General features: G+C 58.5%; 1 protein-coding gene across 2 annotated transcripts in view; it reads left to right on the top strand.

Moving 5' to 3' along the window:
- Positions 1-25,172, top strand: part of AP2A2 (adaptor related protein complex 2 subunit alpha 2) — a 71,886-nt gene extending 46,714 nt beyond the window's left edge. The window contains exons 6-22 of one of the 2 annotated variants that reach the window (XM_036281128.1): positions 3,537-3,638; positions 4,711-4,819; positions 6,910-7,057; positions 8,107-8,275; positions 9,643-9,780; positions 12,890-13,072; positions 13,540-13,637; positions 13,929-14,160; positions 14,230-14,397; positions 16,845-17,005; positions 20,066-20,148; positions 21,774-21,863; positions 22,556-22,679; positions 23,808-23,924; positions 24,011-24,080; positions 24,165-24,299; positions 24,823-25,172. In XM_036281128.1, coding sequence (XP_036137021.1) covers positions 3,537-3,638; positions 4,711-4,819; positions 6,910-7,057; positions 8,107-8,275; positions 9,643-9,780; positions 12,890-13,072; positions 13,540-13,637; positions 13,929-14,160; positions 14,230-14,397; positions 16,845-17,005; positions 20,066-20,148; positions 21,774-21,863; positions 22,556-22,679; positions 23,808-23,924; positions 24,011-24,080; positions 24,165-24,299; positions 24,823-24,900 — 2,205 coding nt within the window. In that variant the 3' untranslated portion in view covers positions 24,901-25,172. Of the gene's footprint in view, positions 1-3,536; positions 3,639-4,710; positions 4,820-6,906; positions 7,058-8,106; positions 8,276-9,642; positions 9,781-12,889; positions 13,073-13,539; positions 13,638-13,928; positions 14,161-14,229; positions 14,398-16,844; positions 17,006-20,065; positions 20,149-21,773; positions 21,864-22,555; positions 22,680-23,807; positions 23,925-24,010; positions 24,081-24,164; positions 24,300-24,822 lie in introns of both variants that reach the window. The other variant, XM_036281127.1, reaches the window with a different exon arrangement.
- Positions 25,173-26,524: the final 1,352 nt, after the last annotated feature.

The following is a 26,524-nucleotide window of genomic DNA, read 5'->3' as shown; positions in this document are numbered from 1 at the left end:
AAGAACTAAGCAAAATGGAGATAAGCAACCTAACAGATGCTGAGTTCAAAATACTGCTTATAAGGATGCTCAAAGAACTTAGTGAGGGCCTCAAGAGCATTAAAAAGGACCAGTCAAAAATGAAGGATGCACAGTCAGAAATAAAGGAGGCACCAAGTGAGATAAAGAATAATTTACACAGATTCAGTAGTAGAGTAGGTAAAGCCAAGAAGCAAACCATCGATTTGGAATACAAGGAAGCAAAAAGCACCCAATCGGAACAGCAGAAAGAAAAAAGAATCCAAAAACATGAGGATAGTGTAAGGAGCCTCTGGGACAACTTCAAGCGGGCCAACATTCGCATCTTGGGGGTGCCAGAAGGAGAAGAGAGAGAATGAGAAATCAAAAACCTATTTGAAACAATAATGGCAGAAAACTTCCCTAACTTGGTGAAGGAAACAGACATACAAGTCCAGGAAGCACAGAGAGTCCCAAACAAGATGAACCCCAAGAGGCCCACACCAAGACACATCATCATCATCAAAATGCAAAAGGTTCAAGACAGAGAGAATGTTAAAAGCAGCAAGAAAAAAGCAGTTAGTTACCTACAAGGGAGTTCCCATAAGACTGTCAGCTGATTTCTCAAAAGAAACTTTGCAGGCCAGAAGGGAATGGCAAGAAATATTCAGAGTGATGAAAAGCAAGAACCTACAACCAAGGTTACTCTATCCTGCAAAGCTGTCATTTAGAATCGATGGCCATATAAAGAGTTTCCCAGACAAGAAAAAGTTAAAGGAGTTCATCACCACCAAACCTGTAATATATGAAATGTTGAAGGGTCTTTTTGAAGAAAAAGATAAAATATATGAACAAACAAAATGGCAATGAATACATATCTATCGGCAATGGAATTTGCCAACGAAATGTACAGGCAGAACAGAAACATTCTCATAGATACAGAGAACATTTTGTTGGTTGCCAGATGGGAGGGGGGTAGGAGGAATGGGTGAAAAAGGTGAAGGGATTAAGAAGAACAAATTGGTTGCTAGACTGACAAACCTCAAAGAGAAGGGTGTTGGGGGGTGGGATGAAATAAACCAAAGAACTTATATGCATAACCAATGGACACAGACAACAGTGTGGGAAAAGGCGGGAGGGGGGAGGGAGTGGGGAGGAGGGGATCAATGGGGGAAAAATGAGGAACATCTGTAATACATTCAACAATAAAGGTAAAAGAAAAAAAGAGAAGAGAAATATGCCTTAAAAATCAAATTAAAAATGAATGATCAAGCCTGTAGGTGTGGCCCATGGACTGAGAGGTCCGGTTCAATTTCCAGGCACTTGCCTGGGTTGCAGGCTTGATCCTCAGTAGGGGGTGTGTAGGAGGCAGCCGATTGATGTTTCTTTCTCACTTCGATGTTTCTATCTCTCTCTCTCTCTCCCTTTCTCTCTCTCAAAAAAAATCAATAAAAACGTATTTTAAGAAAATGATCACTACATGGAGATTCAGAGATGACAGCTTGCGGTGGTGTAAAAGTTCGTGAGCTGTCCCTATGCCAGGTCCATGGTCACTGGGCAGGTGTGTCTGAGCACAGCTCTTCCTCAGAATGGAGCTGGGCATCTGCTGGCAGACTTGTCAGGTGAAGGGAAGGGCCCGGGCAGGAGGTCTGGGAATCCAGCTTTATGTGCCAGCCACACACAACGGGTCTCATTGGGTCACACCTGGTCACCTGTGGACTTGGGAAGCAGTGCTGGAGGCCCAGAAGCCTTCGGTCGCTCCTTAGGCGGACCCCATGAGGCAGTGGGACTTTTCCCAATCTTGCAGATGAGGCTCAGAGAGATTCACCAGTTTCATGTGGATCCGAGCTTGAACCAGGAGTTACGAAGGCTCAGAGCTGGGCTCTGGGGCCTCTGCTAGCCCATAACCCAGCTGTTGATGAAGGAGGCAGAGGGCAGGTGGGGCCTGGGGCAGGCACCACATCTTCCTCTGGACTCTATCTCTGTACAGACACTGTCGATGACGTCTGTGGGTTTCTGGGCCATCACTGCTGCCTCAGCAGGGGAGCTCCTGCAGCCACATGGCTGGCGGATGCCCAGGCCCTCTCGTGGACACCCCCGCCCGGCTGCAGGAGCCAGGGCCTGTGCAGCAGGAAGGGCACCCCCTGAGCCTGCGCCCGTCACAGCAAGTCACTACCATGGAGCAGGCAGGTTGGCACGTGTCGCAGGCTCCAGTCCCTACACTGCCCTCCCCACAGGGATGCTGCAGGGTCGCAGGGAGACCCAGGCCTGTGCCCAGTGGCCCAGAAGCCCAACCAGCTCTTGTTCATCTAGTTCTGTGGAACTTGCTGGTGAGCCAGGCCAGGCCTCAGACACGTGGGAGCCATGGTGAGCAGCTCTCTGCCCCGGTGGAACCTGCATGTTTCAAATGCTGTGGTTAGAGTGCAGTTTGGCCTGGGGAGTCTCTGGCTCTTACTTTGCCCACCAGGGTGGACAGTGAAGCCAGTGAGGGCTGTCTTCTGTGCGGCTCTCACTCCTCTGCAGAGCCAAGGGACCAGTGGGAGGGGGGGGGGGGCTGTGAGTTGAGGTGGGAGCGGGAAGTGCCTGACTCCACAGGAATGTCCTGAGCTCACTCTTCTGCGTCTTCACTGTGAAGGAGGGTCATTCACTTTGTCTTGTCTTTTCTGCATGTGGGAACCAACTTCTTTTTTAAAAAATTCTCACCTGAGGATATTTTTACATTAATCTTCAGATAGAGCGGGAGGGAGGGAGAGAGAGAGAGAAACATCGATGTGAGGGAGACACATTGACTGGTTGCCACCCACACAACCCCAATTGGGGCTGGGCATGAACTGCAACCGAGGTACGTGGGGACAACCAGAGGTGGGCTGGGACGCAGCAGAGGCTGCCTGTGCTGCCTGGAAGGTCCCAGCAGGGAGTGAGGGGCCGGCGGGGCCTGGTGGTGCTTTAGGGGCTGACCCAGTGGCAGAGACGAAGCCTGGGCCATTTTCAAAAAGGGGCAGAATGGGCTTTTTCAGTTGCTTTCTCACACCTCACTTTTGGGTCGTAAAGATTCAAGTGAGTCTACAGATAATGCCTTGTTGCACAGTCCACGTGGGCTGTCCGTGGGCCAGGCAGGCAGCTGGGCGGACCAGGGCGGCGGGGCTGGTGGGGACGGGGCGCGGAGCTGCCTGCGCCGTGGGCGGGGTAGGCGGGCCTTCGGGACTGTGCGGTTTGCATTCAGAGAAACTGCTTGCGGTGCCAGCTCCGTCTTCCAAGCACCCGGGGCCGGGCGGGTGGCCCGAGCGGCCTGCGGTGCCAGCTCCATCTTCCAAGCACCCAGGGCGGGGCGGGTGGCCCGAGTGGCCTCGGCTGCCAGCTTATTGCTCTTAGTTGAAAGTATTATTAAAAAAATGGGTTTACAAGGAGGGGTCAGCTTCAGGTATTTTGATGGAATCAAGATGCATATCGTGGGGAAAGGAGAAACATCTGTAACAAAAATAAATTAGTAAAAATTGAAAAAAAAAGAGATGCACATCGCATGTGCATTTTCCTTTCAGGGCGTGGTCACTGCCGCCACGAGCCTCATCACCACCTTGGCCCAGAAGAGCCCGGAGGAATTCAAGACCTCTGTCTCCCTGGCCGTCTCCAGACTGAGCAGGGTGAGTCTGTGGGTGGGCATTGGGATTCGGGGTCGGTTTCGATCTCAGTTCTTTCATGCAGTTGATAGATTAGCGTACCCTTTAGAAGGCAGGATATTTGGCACAGTGTGTGAATTCAAGAGCAAAAGCCTGGGTGGTGACCAGTGAACCTTCCTCTTGACCTTGAGCCAGCTGAGTCCTGTTGTGTGAGGAGGTGCCCCGAGCAGAGCACTCCAGCTCTGCTCACCCCTGGCAGGCGGGGCTTGCGGGTCCGGAGGGCTGCTCCGGGTCCTCCCTGTCCTCACCGCTGTGGCCTCAGCCCTTGCTCTCCCTCCCTTCGCTGCCTGAGCGCTTCGAACCTGTCAGCCCTGCGTGTTCGAGCGCCATGGAAACGGGCCGCACAGCACGCGTTCTTTTGTTTTGTGCTTTTCATTCATTTTTGATGCCAGGTAAGATTTTTGTGAATCCACAGCTGCCTTTCTTTGTGACTTAAAGTGCCACACCTGGGAGCTCTGTGGAGCGAGGCTACTCTGACCTCCGACACAGGAGATGGGGAAGCGCAGGGCTGTGGGGTAGTGGAAGTGTAATGTCTTGGGGCCAGTCGTGTGTTTGGAAGGTTGATGGAGTGTCTGCCCTGCTGGGGGCCGTGTTGGAACTGCAAGGGAAGGAAGCGGTTCACTTCTGGCCTTCCGGCCTTGGTGAGCTCATGGCAGGGATGTATGCTTGGGGGCCATGGGGGTCTGGGCTGGGGTCAGGACACCAGCTTCTCCCTTTTGTGTCTCACTCACTTTCTGGTCCACAAAGACTGAGTCCATAGGCTCTGTAGTATTCTGTGCCGAGAATCAGCAGCATCGTAGGTATGTGTCCTGCAGATGGGATCACAGCTGCCCCCAGTGATGACGGGCGGCTCCACGCGTGAACTTGGAGCAGCTGTGCCCTTGCCGCTAAAGTACAGAGGAGTGTCATAAACATTCTCAGCACGTGGACTGAAACCACGGCCTATGGAACCAGAACCAGCATGGCCTTGGGGTCTCTGCAGGGGGTCTCCTCCTGGGACACCTGTCCGAAGTGCCTCACCTGTGCTGTTTTCCAGATTGTCACGTCCGCATCGACAGACCTGCAGGACTACACTTACTACTTTGTCCCGGCTCCATGGCTGTCAGTCAAACTTCTGAGGCTGCTGCAGTGCTACCCACCCCCAGGTATGACTGGGAGCACAGACTGCTCGGACAGGATCACCTTGGCCTCTTGGGGTCAGGCCTTCTGTTTGTTCTCTTTATTTTTTAAAAAAATATTTTTATTTATTATTTTAGAGAGAGAGGAAGGGAGAGAGAGGTAGAAACATCAATGTGAGAGAGAAGCATCAATCGGCTGCCTCCTGCACGCTCCCTACTGGGGATCGAGCCTGCAGCCCCGGCATGTGCCCTTACCAGGAATCCAACCAGGACCTCTCAGTCCGTGGACGACGCCCAGTCACCTGAGCCACACCTGCTGGGCTGTTTATTCTCTTTAAATGTCCTTTCCTGATGCTGGTTCTTATCCTGTGGACCATCGTGACTTTCCCAGAGCAGCTAGTGGAGAACTCAGGATGTTGTTAGGATCTGGGATCTTCTCTGTTTCTGTATAGTATCAGAACTGTGCAGGTTTTTAAAACAGTCTTTTAAAGTAAAACTTGAAACCATTAGAAACTTTGTACCCTAAATTGTTAATCTGTGTAAGCTTAACACACACACCAAGGACATTTTTGTGTTCATGTTTCATTCTGAAATGTTGATTTGGTTGATGCCTTAGGTATCTAGAAACAGAATTTCTAGTACACCTTCTACAAAGATTGCTTTGTTGTAACCTTTACATTTGAACCTAACTTTTTTTTTAAATTAATTTATTTTTGTTACAGATGTTTCTCTTTTTTCCCCCATAGACTCCCTCCTCCCGATCCTGTCCCCCCCGCCCCCCAGCCTGGTTATCTATGTCCATTGGTTATGCATACATACTAACTTGTTTTTATACAGGCTGTTTGTTAATTTCAAATAACAGCTACACTAAGTATCCTTTTTTTTTTTATTCTCACTGGAGGACATTTTTCCAGTTTTTTTTGTTCAGATAGAGCGGGAGGGAGAGAGAGGAAGAGAGAGAGAGAGAAACATCGATGTGAAGGGACACATCGAGTGGCTGCCTCCCGCACGACCAACCAGGGCCGGGGACAAACTGCAACCAAGGTACGTGCCCTTAGCGGGAACCGAACCCGGGTCTCTCTGTACCGCAGGCCGACGCTCCAACTGCTGAGCCAAACCGGCCAGGGCCTAAGTATCTTTTATACTAAGTATGGACCACACAGCCTTGGTGTGGGAGGGGCCCAGCCTCCCCCCAGGTGCCCATCAGCCCAGTAGACCTTTCTGTGGAACTGGCCACTGCCTCCTTCTCCTTCCGAGATCTGGGGACATGGACTCAGACCCCCACCATCCCCACCTGCCCACGGATGTGAGCTTCATGACCCTTGTTGTCCTTTCCGACTTCAGGTTCTGACTTTCTCGGCTGTTTCTGATGTGCTGTAGTTTGGGAACTTCCCCCCACCCTCCCCCTCGTGCCTCTAGGTTGAGGTCTCTTGGGGCTTCTCGGGCCCTGCTCTGCGTCCACCTGCCCTGGGGGGATGGTTTCGGTGGGCGTGCTCCACAGGTGGCTTCTGATGCTCTGTGCTCTCTGCTTTCTTAGTCTTCTTGGCCCATTGTTTCTTCTGGCTTGAGTGGAAATTTAAAGTTTTCCTTCTCTTTGTTTTGTTTTTTTGTAACATTTTCTTTATTTCTGTAATAAGACAGAAAAAATATTTTCCCTAAAACTTAAAAAAAATTTATTGATTGATTTTAGAGAGAGAGGAAGAGGGAGAGAAACATTGATTTGTTGTTCCTCATATTTATGAAATTATTGGTTGATTCTTTTATGTGCCCTGCCCTGGGATCGAACCCGCAACCTTGGAGTATGTGGACAATGCTCTAACCAACTGAGCTATTCGGTCAAGCCCCCTAAAACTTTTATGTCATGTGTTGTTCATGTGTCTGAGATATCTTCTCTTACATAATGTGTCTCAGTAAAAGAGTTGTGTGTGTTACTTCATTAAAACTTATGTGTAGTTTACCTGGCTATTAAATCACCCCATTTTAAATGGCTGTATAATCTGAATAGCCTGTTTCTCCCCAGTTTGCGATGATGTGCTAGTCAGGACCTGAGGCGTGCAGCTGGGAGGGCAGGGTGGCTGTGGGGAGCTGGCCCGATGGTTTTCTGTCCCGCCCAGAAGACCCTGCTGTGCGAGGCCGCCTGACTGAGTGTCTGGAGACGATTCTGAACAAGGCCCAGGAGCCACCCAAGTCCAAGAAAGTGCAGCACTCCAACGCCAGGAACGCCGTGCTCTTCGAGGCCATCAGCCTCATCATCCACCACGACAGGTGAGTGGGCCTCCTCTTGCCACGGCCCTCTCCAGAGCTGGGGAACGCGGTCCTCTCGGACACAGGCGCACTCTTCCTCGCTGACCTGAGGCCTCGGGCTGCCTAGTGTCCATCTACCCTGTGGGCTCCAGGGCATGGCTGCGCCCTCTTCCCCAGCAGTGCAGCCCTCCTCTCCATCCACGGACCTTCGGAATTGCCACGTCTCCCGAGAGGGCCTCTGCTGTTTCTCTGGAGCACCCCACTGCTGATGGGAAGGGCGGGGCGCCATTCTAGGTGTCTCGTTAGCTTTCATGCGGCGCAGGTCATCTGGGCAGTGTGGAGATGACCGTGGTGCCCGCACAGCCCAGACAGGGCACTGGCCCCCTGGGGCAGCGGGCTCTGCTGCCTCGCTGCCTCTGCGTGGCTCCTGTGGTCGCGCGCGCTGCCTGCACGTGGCCTTGCGCCTGGAGCCCTTCCGGCTCCTGTGAGAGCAGCAGGTGGCCCAGTGGGCTCTGAGGCAGCGCGGGGCGCGCCATGGGCCGTCTTCCACCGCACTGCCCTCCGCGTGCTCTCCTGTGAGTCGCACTGCAGACGGGTATCTGCAGTGAGAGGAAGCCTTTGTCTCCATCAAATGTGTTTAAAGAGCCACAGCCTCTGAGGGCAAAGTGAGGAGTGAGCAGAGGTCTGCCTGTCTCGGGGCGGCTGCGTCTGTGTGGTCAGGCTCTTGTGCAGGTTTCCCCAGGCCGGTGGCCTTGGCTGAGCTCACACTCCTGGCCACAGCCCGCCAGAGCCCCGAGGTGACTGCCACACGCTTGGGGTGGGGTGCAGGAGGTGCCCCTGTTGTCAGCAGCTCTTTGGAGTTGGTGGAATTGTGCAGATGTGCTCAGAGAAGCTCTCTGTGGGCACCACCAGAGGGATGTAAAACTGACTTTGGGGTTTGCGGTCAAGGCTGCTGTGTCTTGGGAGGCCCCGTGGTCTCCCTGCACAGTGTGGCTCTGTGAACTGACACAGCGTCGCTGCCTGCCACACTGACGTGCGCGGCCCCACTCCCCCACCTCCCCACCTTGCAGTGAGCCGAACCTACTCGTTCGCGCCTGCAACCAGCTGGGCCAGTTCCTGCAGCACCGGGAGACCAACCTGCGCTATCTGGCCCTGGAGAGCATGTGCACGCTGGCCAGCTCCGAGTTCTCCCACGAGGCCGTGAAGACGCACATCGAGACCGTCATCAACGCTCTGAAGGCAAGTGCTCTCGTCCCCTGGGGGCGCTGGGGTGCTCCTGTCACACACATCACTCATCACTGGGGTGGGCGCAGGGGCTGTGGAGAGCGTGCCGCCAGGCCATGCTGCTCCGGGCCTGGGCTCCCCCTGCACAGCGGACGGTGGCCCGGCTCTGCCCTCTGCCTGAGAGACTGTCGTGACGGGCAGTGTCAGACACAGCTCAACATGCGCCAGAGCCGATAGAGACAGCTCTTTTCAGTAGAAAGATAAAATATTTTGTCTTTGTCTCTAAGAAAAGTCATTCTTTACAAAAGAAAACTGACATTTTCAAGGAATTGGAATCCTAGATGTGGAAGAGCCGAGCCGAGCTGCCTGTCCTGTCGGCAGACACGGCAGTGTCCATGTCTTCTCGGGTGCAGCCCTCAGAGAGCTGGGGCCAGGGCTGGGCTCACTGTCCTGTCCTGTCCTGTCGGCAGACGCGGCAGTGCCCATGTCCTCTCGGGTGCAGCCCTCAGAGAGCTGGGACCAGGGCTGGGCTCACTGTCCTGTCCTGTCCTGTCGGCAGACGCGGCAGTGCCCATGTCCTCTCGGGTGCAGCCCTCAGAGAGCTGGGACCAGGGCTGGGCTCACTGCTCTGTCCTGTCGGCAGACACGGCAGTGTCCATGTCCTCTCGGGTGCAGCCCTCAGAGAGCTGGGACCAGGGCTGGGCTCACTGCTCTGTCCTGTCGGCAGACGCGGCAGTGTCCATGTCCTCTCGGGTGCAGCCCTCAGAGAGCTGGGACAAGGGCTGGGCCCACTGTCCTGTCCTGTCCTGTCGGCAGACACGGCAGTGTCCATGTCCTCTCGGGTGCAGCCCTCAGAGAGCTGGGACCAGGGCTGGGCCCACTGTTCTGCATCAGGCTTGGAGCGCGAGCCCCAACTCCATTGCTTCGAGTGTGCGTGCATTTAATAGACATCATTGGTGCCCGATTGGAATGGGACACACACAGGGTTGGAGTGACCTCGTGTTACCCTGGGCCCTCCAGGCCTGGTCAAGTGCGTGCTCAGCCTCTGCTGGGCTCACAGAACGCCCTGGCTTTGCACGTCATGTGGCCTGCACAGGTCCTCAGGCCATTCTGGGCTGAGAAACTGATGTGCAGGCCCGGGTGGGGTCCCTCAAGCTCCCGGCAACACGGAAGGTTCCGGTCTGTGACCACACTGCCGATGTCCCCTAGGAGATGGAGCTTGGTCCTAGGCAGGGCAGGGGCGAGGGGGCAGTGAGTTGGCAGTGAGGGCTCTGCTGACAGTCTGTGCTCAGATGGTGAGTGAGTGTCGGGTCGCAGTGCAGGCCCCTCCACCCAGCCCAGGTTTTGTCCTGGGCTCCTCACTCTGTGCCTTGTTCCCCCAGACGGAGCGGGATGTGAGTGTGCGGCAGCGGGCTGTGGACCTCCTCTATGCCATGTGTGACCGTAGCAATGCCCAGCAGATTGTGGCCGAGATGCTGAGCTACTTGGAGACGGCCGACTACTCCATTCGAGAAGAGATTGTGAGTTCTGACAGCTTTTCTTCGTCCCTGGCCAGAGACCCTTGTGAATCTTAGCTTGTTTCTCTCAGAAGTTCTGCTCAGGTCCACAGACTTTGCTGCGAATCTCCTGGATGCTTCAGCTCTTCAATCAGCATTTCTGGTGGAGCCTTTCAGTCTCTGAACAGCCCGTGGTTGGCTTTTCTGGCCCCGTCCACGATTCCCGTGCACACTTGTGCGCTCCGTCTGGGGAGGCTGCAGCGGCCTGGGGCTGAGGGCACCTGAATCCAGACTCCCACGGGCAAACTCTAGCTTCAGTTACAGTTTTGGAGTTAATACTTCTTTGCTAGGCCCTGGCTGGTTTGGCTCAGCGGTTAGCGTGTCGGCCTGAGGACCAGAGTCGTGGATTCAATTCTGGCCAAGGGCACGTACCTCGGTTGTGGTTTGTCCCCAGCCCTGGTTGGGGTCATGTGTGGGAGGCAACCAGTCAGTGTCCCTCTCACATTGATGTTTCTCTCTCTTCCTTTCTTTCCCTCTCACTCTATCTGAAGATAAATAGAAAAATGTCCTCAGGTGAGGATTTAAAACAAATGCTTCTTTGCTGGCACATTTTCCCGTTTCCCGGGGCAGCTCTCGGAAAGGGAGAGCCTGCGCCCGTTTGTGATGCTGCAGTCTTAGTGTCCAGTGATGTTCGGTCGTTTGCAAAGAGGTGCACACTGCTACAGACTTTGAGCTCAGCCACGCCTCCCGACTGTGAGGACTGGCGTCATGAGGAGTGGGGCGCGGGGTCCTGCTCGCCCGGGCCAGCAGAGAGGGGACCTGTGCTGTGTGCAGTCCACGCAGGGCTGGCACCGGTCTCCCCAGGCCTCTCAGCCTCAGCCTCAGCCTGTGTGGAGAGGAGCCGGCGAGGCGAGCGGCCCTGGGGCCTCCCCATCCTGGGAAAGGTGTTTCTTGTTGTCTTTCTGGGGCAAAGTGCAGCTGAGGCCTCCTTGGGGAATCTGTGGAGCGAGTGCTCAGTGTCCGAGCTGGCTGTGAGCGACCTGCTGCTGGGTGGGTGTGCTGGGCAAGGTCAGACTCTCCGCTTGCTGGGGTCACGGAGTGCATGCTGTGACCCCCTGGCCCGGCAGCACTGTGGCCGTGCTTCAGCAAGGAGGAGCTCAGCTGCCTTGGAGCAGAAGGTCGAGTCAAGCTTCTCAGATGTCGACGCTTGAGTTGAGCTGTCTGCCAGCTAGAGAAGAGGGCTTGGAGGCACAAGGATGAGGGTGTGGGGGAGACCGAGGTGTACGGTGGGCTGGGCTGGGTCAGCTGGCTCCGGGCAGGAGGCCCCAAGAACAGGAATGCGGGCAGAGGGGCGCTATGTGTGGGCTGGGCTGGAGGTGTGGTCTGGACATCTGTGGGTGGGCCTGGCTCTGGACAGGGTCGCTGCTCTGGGCGCTGCGAGCAGAGGCCGAGGGCGTGTTCTGACGGGCGATGGTTTCCTGAGGTCCCGAGGGTGAGTCAGCTCCGTGTTGGCTCTTATGCCTTTTATTTATTTATTTTTATTTTTGAAATGTTTTCATTTATTTTTTTCAGAGAGAGAGGAAGGGAGAGAAAGATAGAAACATCAATGTGAGAGAAACATCCATTGGTTGCCTCCCGCACGCCCCCTACTGGGGGTCAAGCCTATAACCCGGACCTGTGCCCTGACTGGGCATAGAACCAGGACCTCACAGCTCAGGGGACGGCGCTCAGTCCCCTGGACCTCACTGCTGGGCAGGACGATGCCTGTAAATGGGAGGGACAGTCCTGTTTTATTTATTTATTTATTTTATTTATTTTTATCCTCACTGGAGGACATTTTTCCATTTTTTGTTCAGGTAGAGTTGGGGGGAGAGAGAGGAACAGAGAGAGAGAGAAACATCGATGTGAAAGGGACACATCGAGTGGCTGCCACCCGCACAACCGACCAGGGCCGGGGACAAACTGCAACCGAGGTACATGCCCTTAGCGGGAACCGAACCCGGGTCTCTCAGGACCGCAGGCCGACGCTCTAACCGCTGAGCCACACCGGCCAGGGCAGTCCTCTGTTTTAATCATGTAGGTGTGAAGCAGACTCTCATTCCCCGGGGAAGTGCTCTGTCTGTCCGTCCATCTGGCTGGCTGTGTCTAGCAGTTGTCTTGGCTGCTGGGCATCCGCCCGGGGTGCACTCATGTCCTACCCACAGGCGCCTTTCTGTCCATGGGGAGGACACGCTGTAGGCAGGATGGCAGATGTGCTCATCATGTGCTGAGGATGGACGGAGACGGGCCCTAGATCCTGGGGGCCTCGGGAGACATCCTGCCGTGGGGGGCTGGGAGCTTCTGCAGGATGTGGTGGTGAGCTCACAGGAGAGGATGAAGGCATGGAGGCCACTGGGGGCCGTGGGCAGTGGGACGCAGGGCTCCAGCTCACGCGGTGGGGCTGAGGGTGGTGACGGAATGTGTGTTCTGGAATGTGCTCTGGGTCATGTGGAGCCGCATGGAGGCCGAGGGCTTGGCAGAGCAGGTGGACGTGCTCCGGGCTCCAGCTTGGGTCTGGGTACAGTGGGAGGGTGGAGGAGGCTTGGTGGCGTGGGGGTGGTAGTGCCCACATGAGGGCCGGCGGCTCACCAAGATACGGTCTGTCTGGGGCAGCTGGTGCTGTTCAGGTGGGTGGCTTTGCACGAGGAGAGGGGACTCGGGACAGGGTCTGGCTGTGGCCAGCCCGGTGCAGTTGCCCTGCAGCGGTGATGCGGCCGCAGAGCCTCTGAGGTGCGTGGGGTAGGTGAGCGGCTGAGCCGTCCGTGCAGAGTGGAGGACCCCCCGAGAACGCCTGCTCCACGTGCGGGTGCAGGAGGTGCGGCGCAGGGTTGGCCTGGCTGTGGTCAGTTGGTCCTCGTGTGCTCCAGCAGCTGCGCCCCACGTCTCCTGTGTTCTGGACGTGTCCTGTCGTGTCTGCTGCTGGAGGGTGGTGTGGCTTCCCTCAGTCAAACCTGCGAGTCTTAAACCATCTGGGCTCCTTTGAGACCTGGTGGGAGCGTCCCACTGCTGAGCTTGGCCTGGTGATCCCGAAGCCCCGTGGGGTGCCCGCTGTCGAGGGGCTGTGGGCACCTCCCCTGAGCAGCTGCCCCTGCAGGTGCTGAAGGTCGCCATCTTGGCGGAGAAGTATGCCGTGGACTACACGTGGTACGTGGACACCATCCTGAACCTGATCCGGATTGCCGGCGACTACGTGAGCGAAGAGGTGTGGTACCGCGTCATTCAGATTGTCATCAACCGGGACGACGTGCAGGGCTACGCCGCCAAGACGGTGTTCGAGGTACCCCGCTGGCCCCGGGGAGGTGCGGTCCTGGGGTGCGGCGACTTCCCTTCCGTCCTTCCTGTCTCTGGAGGGTCCAGCTCTTGTCCTGCTAACCCCTCTACTGGACTCTCAGCTCTTCCTCACCCCAATCTGTGCATCACCAACCATGGGTGGGACACTCGGCTCTGGGGAGGCCAGCTGAGCTCAGAGCCCAGGGCTGGCACCTCGGGCTTGCCTCCCTGTGCGTGACAGCCTGCGGGGGTCCCTGGAAGGATGCTGAGGGGCACTGTCCCTTGCCTGGGCCTGAACTTCAGCTGTGGGGAGCTTGGCTCTCATCATGGGTGGGATTGGCCGCGTCTCTGCCTCTAGGGTCCCTCTGCTGCTGCTTCTCTGCTGCTGGGGCAGGAGGGCAGGAGGGCCTCCCGCTCGGGCACATCTCCACACCTGCCTGCTTCCTTGACCATCCTCTGCTCGCTGTCCCACAGGCGCTGCAGGCCCCCGCATGCCACGAGAACCTGGTCAAGGTGGGCGGCTACATCCTGGGCGAGTTCGGGAACCTGATAGCTGGGGACCCAAGATCCAGGTGAGATGCCCCTGGGGACTCAGGGAGCATCTGGTTCTGATGTGGGGCTGTGCCTGCCGGTTCTCACGCTGGTGGTCTGACGTGGCCGGGGGGCAGCCCAGAGCACGACCCCTGCGCTCCGGCTTGCCGGCTCTGTGCCCCGCGAGCTGCACAGACAGCAGGGTCCTGGTTGAAAGTGCGAGTGTGGGCCTGGGAGCCCTGCCCAGGAAGCGGTCCCCGAACGGAGCGGCTCTGTCCCTGCTTGGTGCCCTCGGCTCAGGCTCCCGCCCGTCTGCTCTCCCTCCCTCATAGCCCGCTGGTGCAGTTCAACTTGCTGCACTCCAAGTTCCACCTGTGCAGCGTCCCCACCCGGGCCCTGCTGCTGTCCACCTACATCAAGTTTGTGAACCTGTTCCCGGAGGTGAAGCCCACCATCCAGGACGTGCTGCGCAGCGACAGCCAGCTGAAGAATGCCGACGCGGAGCTGCAGCAGCGGGCCGTGGAGTACCTGCGGCTGAGCACGGTCGCCAGCACCGACATCCTGGTACGTGGGCCTCGGCGCGCCCCCCCAACCCCCAGCCCGCAGCCGTGCTGATCTGCCCCTCCCTCACAGGCCACAGTCTTGGAGGAGATGCCCCCGTTCCCGGAGCGGGAGTCGTCTATCCTAGCCAAGCTCAAGAAGAAGAAGGGCCCGGGCACCGTGACGGGCCTGGAGGAGGGCAAACGAGAACGGGGCGCCGATGTCAACGGGGGCCCAGAGCCAGCCCCAGCCAGTGCCACGGTGGGTCCCTCCCTGACGCCAGCGCCCTGTCCGAGCGCCTGTGCTGCCCAGTCCTAGATTCAGGGCCAGCAGAGCATTTGTCTGGGGAGAAGTTTCTGTTGAATAGAAAAGTGTGTGCCGAGAGCCTGGTGGTGGCCCCAAGCCTGAGGCCTTCTCGGTCCTGCACCTGGGACCCCAGACATGCCCGACTGGCTTCTAGACCGAGTGGCGCTGTCTGGGCGCCCGCTCTGCTGCCAGCCCTCCCCATCTTGACCCCATCTTAGGAAACGTCATCACGCGCCTCTTGGGCGGGATTGCTGCTCAAGCAGTCCTGTCCGGCTGCTCTTTACCGGTCGAGGTGGACCCAGCTTGCCGTTCTTGGGGTTCCCAGTGTGGCTTGGCTGGAGTTCCCTGTGGCGCAGCACGCAGTGGGAGCGCTCACATGTGCCCGGGGCTGCGTCCCTCATGCTGGCCGGTGGGGATGTCTTGCTAGAGCTGTGCTGTCCCCAGCTGGCTGGGAGCTCCCGGGGAGCAGGCACAGCAGCCTGGCCCCATGGCCGACCCTTCGGCAGCGACTGCTTTCCCAGGCCCTTAGGCTTTCTGCTTGTTCCGATGGAAGGAAGCCGGGAGAGCTGTGTCTCCTCTGCAGACTCTGGTCCCGTGGAGGGAATAACGCACTCACCCGTGCCAGGTGGCTGTGGTGAGGACACACATCGGAGGTGACATGTGCTGCGCACAGCGTGCTCACGCCCGAGTCCTGGTGCTCCTGGGCATGTGGGCCTGCTCACAGTCCTGCCCCGCAGACCTCACTGTGAGCCCTCACCGGGGCCTGCTGCCTTCTCTGCAGAGGCACCCCTGTGGGCCGGCCCCTGCGTATCTCCTGCTGAGACCTGCTCTGTGGCCCAGGAAGTTTGAGTTTCAGGGTGAATTGCTTCTGGAGTGAACGATAAATGTGTGCTTTGTGTTCCAGTGCTCACCCCAATGAAGGGGTGTTCTTTGCAGGCCTGTGCCTTTGACCTTGTCCCGTGGGCATAGAGTGAGCTTGAGCCTGAAGGCAGCGCAGGGCTGTCTCTCTCAGGCTGCTGGCGCTGCTTGTGAAGAGGCCAAGAAGGCCGTCCTGCCGCCAGAGATGCGGTAGACTGGATTCTGGAGTGATGTGGTTTCTGCAGGTTGTTCCCATGCGTGTTTGTTCATGAGCTGGTGTTTGCTTGTGCTCCGTCAGGCCAGCCTGGTGAGACACAGCAGCCCTGCCCCGCACAGCAGCCCTGTGTCTGGAGGGAGACTCACCGTGGGGGGTGTGCAGGGGTGGAGCGCAGGCCTCCTTCCCAACGGGAAACACATCACGGTGTGGCCCCAGATCGTCATTGACCGACTTCACCTCGTGGAGGGCCCAGTGGGACACCCTGGTCGGGCAAGGCGGTGTTCCAGGACAGAGCGACTCACGTCCTTGGCTCTTACCTGAGATGTAGTCCCAGTGATCATCAGAACCCCACATGTGGCCAGTGGGCCCAGAGGTGCAGGGTCCCGGGTCGAGCTTCAGCAGTGGGGCTGGTACTGCTCACAGGAGTGAGCATCAGGAGAGCCTTGTGTGTCCCGTGGCATCAGCGTGGGTGAGCTCAGAGCCGCTTTGTTCTGTCTGCACCAAGTTCAACGCAGTTATTACTGTTATTTTTTAAATCTTTCATTGATTTTTTTAAAATTCTTTTTTAGAGGAGGAGGAAGGGAGAGAGAGAAACATCGATGAGAGAGAACATGGATTGGCCGCCTCCTGCATGCCCCCCACTGGGGATCAGGCCCACAACCCGGGCACGTGCCCTGACTGGGAATCGAACTGGGACCTCTCAGTCCATGGACGATGCTCAGTCCACTGAGCCACACAAGCCGGGCTTAATATTATTTTGAAAAATGGTTGGTCTGGCCCGGTGGTGTGGCTCAGGGGTTGAGCATCAGCCCTGTACCAAGAGCTCGCTGGTTCGATTCCCGGTCAGGGCACGTGCCCAGGTTGTGGGCCAAACACCAGTGGGGGGCGTGCGGGAGGCGGCAGTCGATGTTCTCTCTCATCCATGTTCCCATCTCTCTCTCCCTCTCCCTTCCTCTCTCTCTAAAATCAATAAAGAAAAAAAAATTCTTTTTAAAAAGTTCTTTGTAGACTTTCAATGTGCTTTTCTCCGTGAGACAGCGAGCAGAGCGGCTGCTCCGAGGGCGCCTTGCGCTCTCCGCCTCTCCAGCTGACAGCCTGTTCGTCTCTTCCACGGCACTCTCCTCAGAAGTGTTTCCACGCAGATAACATCTGTGCGAAGAGGTGGTGTCTCCGCCCTGTGCGACGTGCCGCCTCGGGCGTGCTGACCCTCAGGCCCGACTGTGGGCGGTTGTGTCCCGGAGACGCTGTGGCCTCACCCCGACCGGCACACAGCCCAGTGGCCATGGGAGAGACGTGGGCCCTGACCCTCTTCTTCCCTGTTTTCCAGTCCACGCCTTCTCCATCGGCAGACCTCCTGTGTCTGGGGGCCGCGCCCCCTGCACCTACAGGCCCCCCACCCTCCGCCGGCGGGCTGCTTGTGGACGTGTTCTCGGACTCGCCCTCTGCGGTCGCACCTCTTGCTCCCGGCTCTGAGGACAACTTTGCCAGGTAGTTGATCTCCTGCTTCCTGAAGATGGATCCTGTCTGCCCCTGACCCCTGACCCCTGACCCGGGCCCCTGGTCAGCTGGGTGGAGTGGACAGGGGTCCTTTCCTCCCAGGTCCTCACAGGCAGGGGCGAGGGCCTGCAGTGCTGGGCGGGTGGCTCTGGGCTCCTCGTCCTCGTCGTCGTCCTCGTCCTCGTTGTCTTGCCTGAAGGGACCCGGCAGGAAGAGCGGGGTCAGGCGGAGAGGCCGCGGCTGCCCGTGTGCGATGTTCCTGGGCGCTCAGCTCCGCTCTGCCGGGCGCCGGCCTCCCTGCAGCTCCATCCTCACTCCCTGCTGACTTGGCCCTTCTCTGTGTCTGCCTCCTGGGCCCCAGCCATGTCTTAAGTGACGTTTTTCAGCTGCATCATCGTTGCTTCATGCGATAAAGTCTGCGGCCGCAGCTTCCTCCTCCTCTTGCTTCCAGCTCCGTCCTCGGCATGTACTGTGCCTGCTCGAGGGGTCCGTGCACTGGCCCTGCACCACGCCGCACCCCTGCCCTTCCTGCCTGGTGTCCCCCTTGTGTTTGGTGTGTGGGTTTGCACCTCTCCCCTGCTTGTGCTCTGCCCCCATGGAGAGCAGTGCCAGGCTGTGCCCTGCAGAGGAGTCTTCAGGACTGACTCCTCGTCCTCGGTGTGCCGGGCGAGAGCAGAGCTCATGTGGCCTGGGTTTGTCCCGTCTCCGTCCCCTGCACGCAGCTCTGCTTCGTGCTGCTGCTTGGCGGTGGCTGCGGGAGGGCGGGTGTGGGGCCAAGAAGCTCTGAGACCCAGGGCGCAGGGCCCCTCGTGCTAGAGCAGCGTGTGTCCTGGGGACGATGCTGGGTCCTAAGCTGGGTGTTGGTCTGGGCAGTGTCCAGGCAGGACTTCATCCAGCATTCCTGCCTTTCGATTCTGCAGGCCCTTGGGAGCTCTGCGTCGCTGGGCTCAGGCCAGGTGGCTGCTGAAGCTTCCTGGGCCACTCGGGTGCCCTACTGGAGGGCGGGAGGCGGGGCCATGTCCAGGTGCTCCAGCGGCCGTGTGGGACTTGGGCTGTCTGGGCCTTTCTGTGGCTGCACAGACTAATGGGGTAGCTGGTGTGAGTTTGGTGTGGGGTGGGTGCTGAGTGCTTGGGGCATACACCGCCACACCCCTCACTGGTCCTGGTGTGGGGACATTTGCACCCCCAGGCCTTTCACAGTGGTCTGCATTAGCCCAGAATTCCACAAGGTCATCTTCAGGTTGCGCTGACCCTTGAAAAGAACCAGACATGGCCCTGGCCGGTTTTCTCAGTGGTTAGAGCATCGGCCCACAGAACAATGAGTTGCGGGTTCGATTCTGGTCAAGGTCACTTGCCTCGGCTGTGGTTCGTCCCCAGCCCTGGTCAGGCTCGTGCAGGAGGCAACCAGTGGATGTGTCTCTCACGTCGATGTTTCTCTCTTTCCCCTCACACGCTGAAGATAAATGGAAAACTATCCTCGGGTGAGGATTGAAAAAAAAGAACCGGACATTGACGATTAGGCTACTTCTGTCACTTAGTCACTCAGTGGACACCCTTCCTGTCTCCTTGAGAAAACATCATTTTCTGGTGGCTTAGTCCCCACCGGCTGCTGCGTGTGCTGCTGGCCATGCGTCTGCATGGGTGGGGCGGGAGCCTGGGTGAGCGGAGCAGTGGCCCCGGGCTGTGGCCTGGGGACGCCACAGCCTCAGTCGCCTCTCTGTGCTGTGGGAGTCCCGGGAGCGCCTGGGTCCCAGTGGCTGGGTCTGGGCCTTGACCACACGTGTCCTCGGGTGTGTCTTGAAGAAGGCAGTGTGCCCTGAGTGGGCTGCGTGTACCTTGGAGCTTTACGTGTGTCTCGAGCTGGTAGAGAGGCCTGGACGAGGCATCGAGCAGGGGCCGCATAGTGAGTGGACACAGGGTGAAGCCAGGCCCGCCTGCCTCCTGTGTCCACTGCTGCTGCTCCCTGTGCTGCCTTCTTTGCGGCCTGGCCTGGCCTGGCGTCCACTGGGCCTGCGAGGCTGCGAGCGGTGCTGCCTCGGGGCCTGCGGGCGAGGGGAGGCCAGCACACCCTGCGCCTGGGGACTGCGAGGCGGGCAGGCCGCGGCCACGGCGAGCACGGGCACGGCCCAGTCCCACGGCGCTGCCTGTGGCCCCGCTGCCTCCTGACCCACACTTTCCCCTTCACCTGCCACTCCCGGGCGGGGAGGACGGTGGCTCCTGCTGCCTTCGTGCTGATGTTGCAGGACTGCCCAGCTTCCTCTTCCCCGTTCTTCAGGTCCCAGTTCACCACGATTGTGATTTATGTGGGAGGAGGCCCTTAAGCTCCTCTGAGATAAGTACAAGTGAAAACTAACACACACGTATTTTATTTTCCTCCAATTCTGTGTAGTGAGCGGAACCCTGGGCCCTGTGCAGTGCAAAGGAACCTGCGTGGAGGAGGGGGAAGGGAGAAGGGGCGGGGCGGGGGACAGGTGGGCAACGTTGTGGAGTGGGGTGCTGCCCAAGTGTTCTCACAGAATGCCGTGGGAATGCTGCTGCTCATCCCTGGGGTGAGGTCGGTGCCGCTGTCCGACGGGAGAGGCTGGGGTCCAGCCTGAAGTGTGTGCGTGTGTCTGGATGCTGGTGCCGGCAGCTGGGAATTGCTGACCAGCAGGGAGGCAGGCAGAGGGCTGTCCTCTGAGCGGTCCCCACTGGGTCCCTGCTGTCTGCTCCCTCTCTGCCTCTGGTGGGCCTCCTCACGTGTTCCCGGTGGGCGCTCCTCACGTGTTCCCGGTGGGCGCTCCTCACGTGTTCCCGGTGGGCGCTCCTCACGTGTTCCCGGGGGGCGCTCCTCACGTGTTCCCGGGGGGCGCTCCTCACGTGTTCCCGGGGGGCGCTCCTCACGTGTTCCCGGGGGGCGCTCCTCGGTGTTCCCGGGATATTTTCCCACTTCCCCTCCCTCGTGTTCCTCAGTGGTCTTCCTGGCTCAGTGCTCATCAAAGTCTTTAAGGGCAGATCTCGTATTTCCAGGGGTGGCTGGGAGTGACTCACATGCTGTCTTCTCTCCCCCAGGTTTGTCTGTAAAAATAACGGTGTGCTGTTTGAAAACCAGCTGCTTCAAATTGGACTTAAGTCTGAATTTCGGCAGAATTTAGGTATGTATTTTAATTACTTAATGAAAATTCTTTTAGAAATTGTGGGGAGCCCTGGCTGGTTTGGCTCAGCAGTTAGAACACTGGCTTGTGGACCAGAGAATCGTGGGTTCAATTCTGGTCAAAGGCACGTACCTCGCTTGAGGTTTGGTCCCGGGCTCTGGTCGGGGTTGTGTGGGAGGCAACCAGTCAATGTATCTGTTTGACTCTCCCTCCCTCCCTCTCTGATGATAAATGGAAAAATATCCTTGGGTGCGGATTAAAAAAAAAAAAAAGAAATAAATGATGGGGAGGAAATATTTCCAAGTCACACATCTGATAAGGGTTCAGGCTCCAGGATACAAAGAGCACTTCAGCGCAGCGACGGGAGTCCCGCAGCCAGTTAGACAGCGGACAGAGGGCTTGTCCTGCGCTAAGGAGGACCCACAGGTGGCCAAAGCGCGTGAAAAGATGCTCCGCGCGTGGTCGTCAGAGGAATGCAGACCAAACCCCAGGAGAGCCTGTCGAAGCGGCTCTGGTCACAGAAGCAAAAGAAGCGTTGGCAAGACATGGAGGGACCGGGCCGTGAGCTGCGCCGGGAGCACGGACCTGTGGCTGCCGGGCAGGGTGGAGGTCCTCCAGAGTCGAACAGGATCGCCCTGCTGGGTGGGTCAGTGGGTTGGAGTGTCTTCTCATGCACCAAAAAAAAGTTGGGGTTCAGTTCCTGGTCAGGGCTCATACCTACCGCCATTGGGGCATGTATGGGAGGCAACAGATTGATGTTTCTCTCTCTCCCCCTTCCTCTTTCTGAAATCAATAAACATATTCTCAGGTGAGGATTTAAAAGAAGAAACAAAGGAAGAAAAAAATTAAGCAGAATTAATGTAACCAAGCAATTCCACTTCTGGGCACGTCCCCCCCGATTTGAAAGCAGGGTCTTGAAAAGCTGTTTGTGCCCATGTGCCCAGCGGCAGTCCTCACAGCAGCTAAAACACGGGAGCAGCCTGAGTGTCCGTGGATGGAGGACGGACACACAGAATGTGGTCCGTCCACATGGGGTATCAGTCTCAGAGGGAGGGCCTCCTGATGCCTGCCACGACGTGGGTGGACCTGGAGGGCACTGCCGAGGGAATGAGCAGACAGGGCTGGCACTGCGCGATCCCACCCATATGGGGTCCCTAGAGGAGTCAGCCCAGAGACGGGAGGAGTGGTGGGCCGGGTGGGGGAGGGGCAGGCCGTGTTTGATGGGAAGATGGAAGCGGTGCTCCTGAGCTGCGCACCCCGTGGCTACGGCGCAAACAGGTCAGCGCTGAGAGGAGAACAGCATCTGCTCTCCCGGCGCCTCGGTGTTGTGAGGACTTAGTCACTGTCCCCACTGAAAATGGACTGTGACGGTTTAGTCCTCCTTTGATTAAGGTGTGACACCGGGCCTAGGGGCTACGTGGCTTAGGGTGGCTGATTCTGCGTTTGGGAGGAGTGGTGCTGTGCCCTGTCCCTCCGGGTGTCGGAGGTCCCTTTCTGTGCTGGACGCGGAGGGAGCGAGATGCGCAGATCTGCACGTGCCCTGTCCTGACGCAGACGGCCGAGGCGCTCTGTCCCTGCCCGCCCTCGGGCTGCGTGGCCCGCATGAGACCAGCGTTTCCTTCCAGGTCGCATGTTCATATTCTATGGGAATAAGACCTCCACACAGTTCCTGAACTTCACTCCAACGCTGATCTGCTCAGACGACCTTCAGGCCAATATCCTTGGTTCTGTGCCCCGTGCCCCTCACAGCAGCCCTTTGGGGTTCAGAGCAGGGCTTCGAGGAGGTTTAAAATCCTAGCAAAGGGTGCTGGGTGCAGGCGCCTCAGGCGCTGTTTGCACCAGCAGGCAGGCGTCTGCCCCTGCGCATTGCCTCCTCGGAGTCCCGCCCGCTCGCTTCGCTGTCCTGTGACATGGTCCGTCCCTCAGAGCGCGGGTCCTCCGAGGGCCTCCCAAAGCAGCAGCTGCCCAGAGCAGGTGCGAGCTCCTGTGGGTGAGCTGGTGTCCGCTGCGGTGACCACGCAGATGGAGGCTCACGCTGACGAGGGTCCGCCTGCGAGGGGAGTGCTCCGGCCAGTGCCCTGCGTCCTTGTTTGCTCCCTCCCCGGCCGGGCAGAGCAGGGCGGCCTGCCCTGAAGCCTCCTCACCCAGGCCGTGTCCACTCTCATCCTGAGACGAGTATGCTTCGGACGTAGCCTGTTGAAGCTGTGTTTCAGAATAGTCATGAAAAATACGTAGGATCAACTGTATCAAAGTTTTCGTCCAATTCTACACAGTAGTCTGAGCACCACTCTCTTGAGGCCCTTGTGGAACATCTCTTATCTCTGGGCTCCCTGGGTCTGGGGGACCACAGGGCTGGCTTGGCTCAGACCCACTTCCCGTGTTGGAATGGCCTCCTTGACACGCACACATCTGAGCCTGCAGACCAAGCCTGTGGACCCGACGGTGGACGGGGGCGCACAGGTGCAGCAGGTGGTCAACATCGAGTGTGTGTCGGACTTCACCGAGGCACCCGTCCTCAACATTCAGTTCAGGTGAGTGCAGGCGGTACGCCTGCTGGCTGGTGGGTGTGCTTGGCCCCGGCTCCGGCCTGGGGCTCGAGGGCTGGGCCTGCATACAGCTGTGTCCTAGGTGCTGCCGTTGGCCTCGCCGCAGCACCAGCTACAGAGGATGGGGTGGGGGGAGCCCAGATTCTGTGAGGCCGGTGTGGTTCCTGCTGGCATGTCATCTCCCCAAGGCCCAGTGCTTTCGAGCTGAGAAACCAAGGGGCCTGCCCTGTGGGGCTGGGGCAGCAGGTCCCGGGTGCTGCTTGGCCCGCTGCTCCGGCTCCAGACCTCGTCTGCTGCGTGTGTTTTTGCAGTTGTACTCGGGGCAGACACACTGTTTTGATTGTTTAAAAATTTTTTTTCTTTTATTGGTTTTAGAGAGGAAGGGAGAGGGAGAGAGAAATAGAAACATTGATGAGAGAGAACAGCGATTGGTCGCCTCCTGCACGCCCCCCACTGGGGATTGGGCCCACAACCTGGGCATGTGTCCTGACCGGGAATCGAACCGGCGACCTCTGGTTTTTAAAAAACGATTATTTTGGTGGTGCTGCTGCTTTATTATTATTTTTCAACAACTAAAGTAGAGTGTACATGGTTGACTAGTCAGTTCCCTGTTGGGTGTTTGTAAGGTTACATTTTTAGAAACGCATGTTTTCAAACATTAGTACATAGAGAACTGGAATCGTGTACTGTGTAGAATTCAGGGAAATATGCACATTTTCGTTGCATTCTGTAGATAAACTCTTCATGAACAAAAGAAAAGAAGCCTGACATAATTAAACCAACTAGGAGTTGTAGGACAGGGACTATGGGGAAAGTGAGGAGATGGTAGCTGTCCTGAGATTGGGGTGTCCTGCCCGAGGCTGGTCCTGGGGGTGTGATCGCCCTCAGTGCTCTGCCGGAGGAGTGTGCCACCCGCAGGTGGCGGGGTGGGCACGTGGCGTGGGCCCTCCTCAGCGGTGGTGCTGACACAGACTGAGCCGCCTGTGGGCAGACCGCCCCTCTGGCAGGTGCTGCGTCGATGAGGCAGGAGCCCCCACCTTTGGTCTCACCCCTTGCCTGAGCCCTGGAGACGTGCCTGCAGCCTGCGATCTTCAGCACATCCCTGTCCTGCAGGTACGGGGGCACCTTCCAGAATGTGTCTGTCAAGTTGCCCATCACCCTCAACAAGTTTTTCCAGCCCACGGAAATGGCTTCTCAGGACTTCTTTCAGCGCTGGAAGCAGCTGAGCAGGTGAGCCGGGTGCTGTGGCTGCGGTGTGGGGAGGCTGGGCCGTGGTTCCAGCTCGGCGGAGCCTGATGCCGGCCTTTGTGTCTCAGTCCCCAGCAGGAAGTGCAGAGCATTTTCAAGGCAAAGCATCCAATGGACACAGAAATCACCAAAGCCAAGGTGACGGGCTTGTGCATGGTGTCCCGAGTCCCCCTGTGGCCCTGTCACCACCAGTGTCCCAACACTCCCTCTTCCTTTGCACAGATCATCGGGTTTGGTTCCGCACTCCTGGAAGAGGTCGATCCTAATCCTGCCAATTTTGTGGGAGCTGGTATCATCCACACCAGAACCACCCAGATCGGGTGCTTGCTGCGTTTGGAGCCGAATCTCCAGGCGCAGGTCAGGAGGAGGTGCTGCCTGCACTGAGCTGTTGTGTGTGATTGCCCCCAGGGAGACAGTCCGCGTGGGGCCCTGAGTCCTGGCAGACGTGTGCACTGGTAGCCACCCGCCCTGCACATACAGCCTTCCCCCCGCCCCAGAAAGCTCCCTGGTGCCCTCGCGGCCAGCTCCGGCCTGCCCTCTGGCAGCTGCGGGCACTCCTCTGCCCAGTGGGCTGACCCAACCCTCCTGCTGATGGACTCGTGGCTGCCCTGGTGGGCATTCTGGGCAGAGCTGCTGTGTGTGCTCCTGGACGGGCCTCGGTGCCGACGTCTGTTCCCCTCATCCGGGGGGACACGTGCAGTGTGGGAGCGCGGGCTCCGGGTGGATGTGTCCTCCACCTGCAGCAGCTCCACGTGCCCCGTCAGACCCGTCCAGCCTTGGCAGCCTTCGGTGCTCGCGTCTGTGTAGAGCAGGGGGTCGGGGAGGGGCTGGGGGGCGCGAGGCCGCTGCCCGGGGGCTGACCTGCTGTTGTCTGTTTCAGATGTACCGGCTCACACTGCGGACGAGTAAGGAGACCGTCTCCCAGAGACTGTGCGCGTTGCTGTCAGAGCAGTTCTAGTCCTGGGGACAGGTCAGGCTCTGGGCCTGCGTCTCCTCGCCTCTGCCATTGTCTGCACACCGTGCCACACACAAGCACCTGTGCGTGCCCAGCGCAGGCCCTCCAGCCTCCTCCCTCGTCCCTCGGTGGACGGAGCGCAAGCACGTGTGAGGAGAGGCTGCGCCTGGGCTGCAGCTGGCCTGCCAGGTCAGGAGGGGTGTGATCCTGGGATCCGTCTTCACAGAAATCAAGACAGTTCTGTGGTGAAACCTACAAATTAAAGGGAAATTAGAAGTTTGGATGAAAGTTTCTGGACTTTCTCAGATGTCACCGCCGTGCGCTGCTCGGAGACAAGCGGCGGCGCTTCTCGTGGGCCCGTCTTCAACGAGGCCGTGGGGGCCACCAGGGCAGGGGTGCGTGCCGGGTCCCCGTGGCCTGGCCCGTCCTCCGGACCCGGCCTGAGCATGGAGCGCACAGGCTGCAGCGCGGAGCACCGCTCTGGGGACGGGTTCCGGGCGGCAGGACCGTCTGTGTTCCGTGTCCCACACGCCGTGTGTCCTGGTGGTCCCGCTGCTTCCTCCTGGCTGTGTCCCAGGGTGTTTGTGGTGCCACCTGATGGTGCAGCGTGGTGCCTGGCACCCTAGAGGATGTGGGCCAGCCGCACCGCCTTTGGGTCCCGCCGTAGAGGCTGGGGCAAGTTTCCACCTGTGCTTGGAGGGCTAGATGTGACCGGCAGAGAAGATCTGGCAGGCGAGCCAGCCTCTCCCTGTTGGTGGCCGTAGCTGCCGGTGCAGTTGTCCCTGGGTCCCCGTTGCAGCCGCGCTGCAGACTGGCTGCATGGATGCAGGAGGCTCAGCGAGCGGAGCCGGCCAGGGCGGACGGGAGCTCCTCCGCATGCCGCGCTCATTGTTCGGCTCTCGTGCTTATCACCCCACCTTGGCCACCAGGCTGCATGCCTGCACCCCGAGGTGGCCGGCCAGGGCACAGCCGAACCAGGGCCTCTGTCCTGCTGCGGGCTGGTGTGCAGAGGACCCAGGAGCCCGGGCTCCGTGGGTTCTGCTGGTTTCCCAGCAGGCGCTGGGCACCCCAGACATGTGCCTCAGCCCCATGGGGGTCTGTGCTGCGGTGCAGGTCCTGGGCTGGGGCAGATGCAGGAGACGCCATCTGGGTACTGGGGTACCCCACACTGGGGACGCACGGTGTTTGTGTAACCCCCATGGTGCATGCTCTGGACCCGCAGTGACCTGAACAGCCAGCACCTGTGTGCCCCTCAGGGTCCCCAGGGTCCTCGGCTGGACCCAAGTGGCCCTCAGCACTGGCTGTTCAGTGTGTGACCCTCCCTGCAGTGCTTTCGTTCAAGCTGCTGGGCAGCGCGTGGTGCTGGGCACTGTGTGTGGGCGCTGGCGTGGCCAGGGTCCCTGTTGTCCATCGGTGCCCTCCCTAGAGCTGTGTCCATGTACAAGTGTCTCTCTGGGGGCGAGCCGTCCTAAAGTATGTTTCTTCCCAAGGGAAAGTGAGTGCCAGGACAGTGACCAGAATATATGGGTCGTCCCTGGGGTGAAAGCACCCTGCCTGCGGCTCGAGGCCCATCGTGCAGGCCTTGCTGGCCATCCACCGGATGACACCAGCAGGGCCCTGCTCTGGG

Source organism: Molossus molossus, unplaced genomic scaffold (assembly GCF_014108415.1).
Source record: "Molossus molossus isolate mMolMol1 unplaced genomic scaffold, mMolMol1.p scaffold_m16_p_31, whole genome shotgun sequence".
Lineage (NCBI taxonomy): Eukaryota > Metazoa > Chordata > Mammalia > Chiroptera > Molossidae > Molossus > Molossus molossus.
Note: the sequence above shows the minus strand (reverse complement) of the source record. Positions and strands in the feature narration are given on the sequence as shown.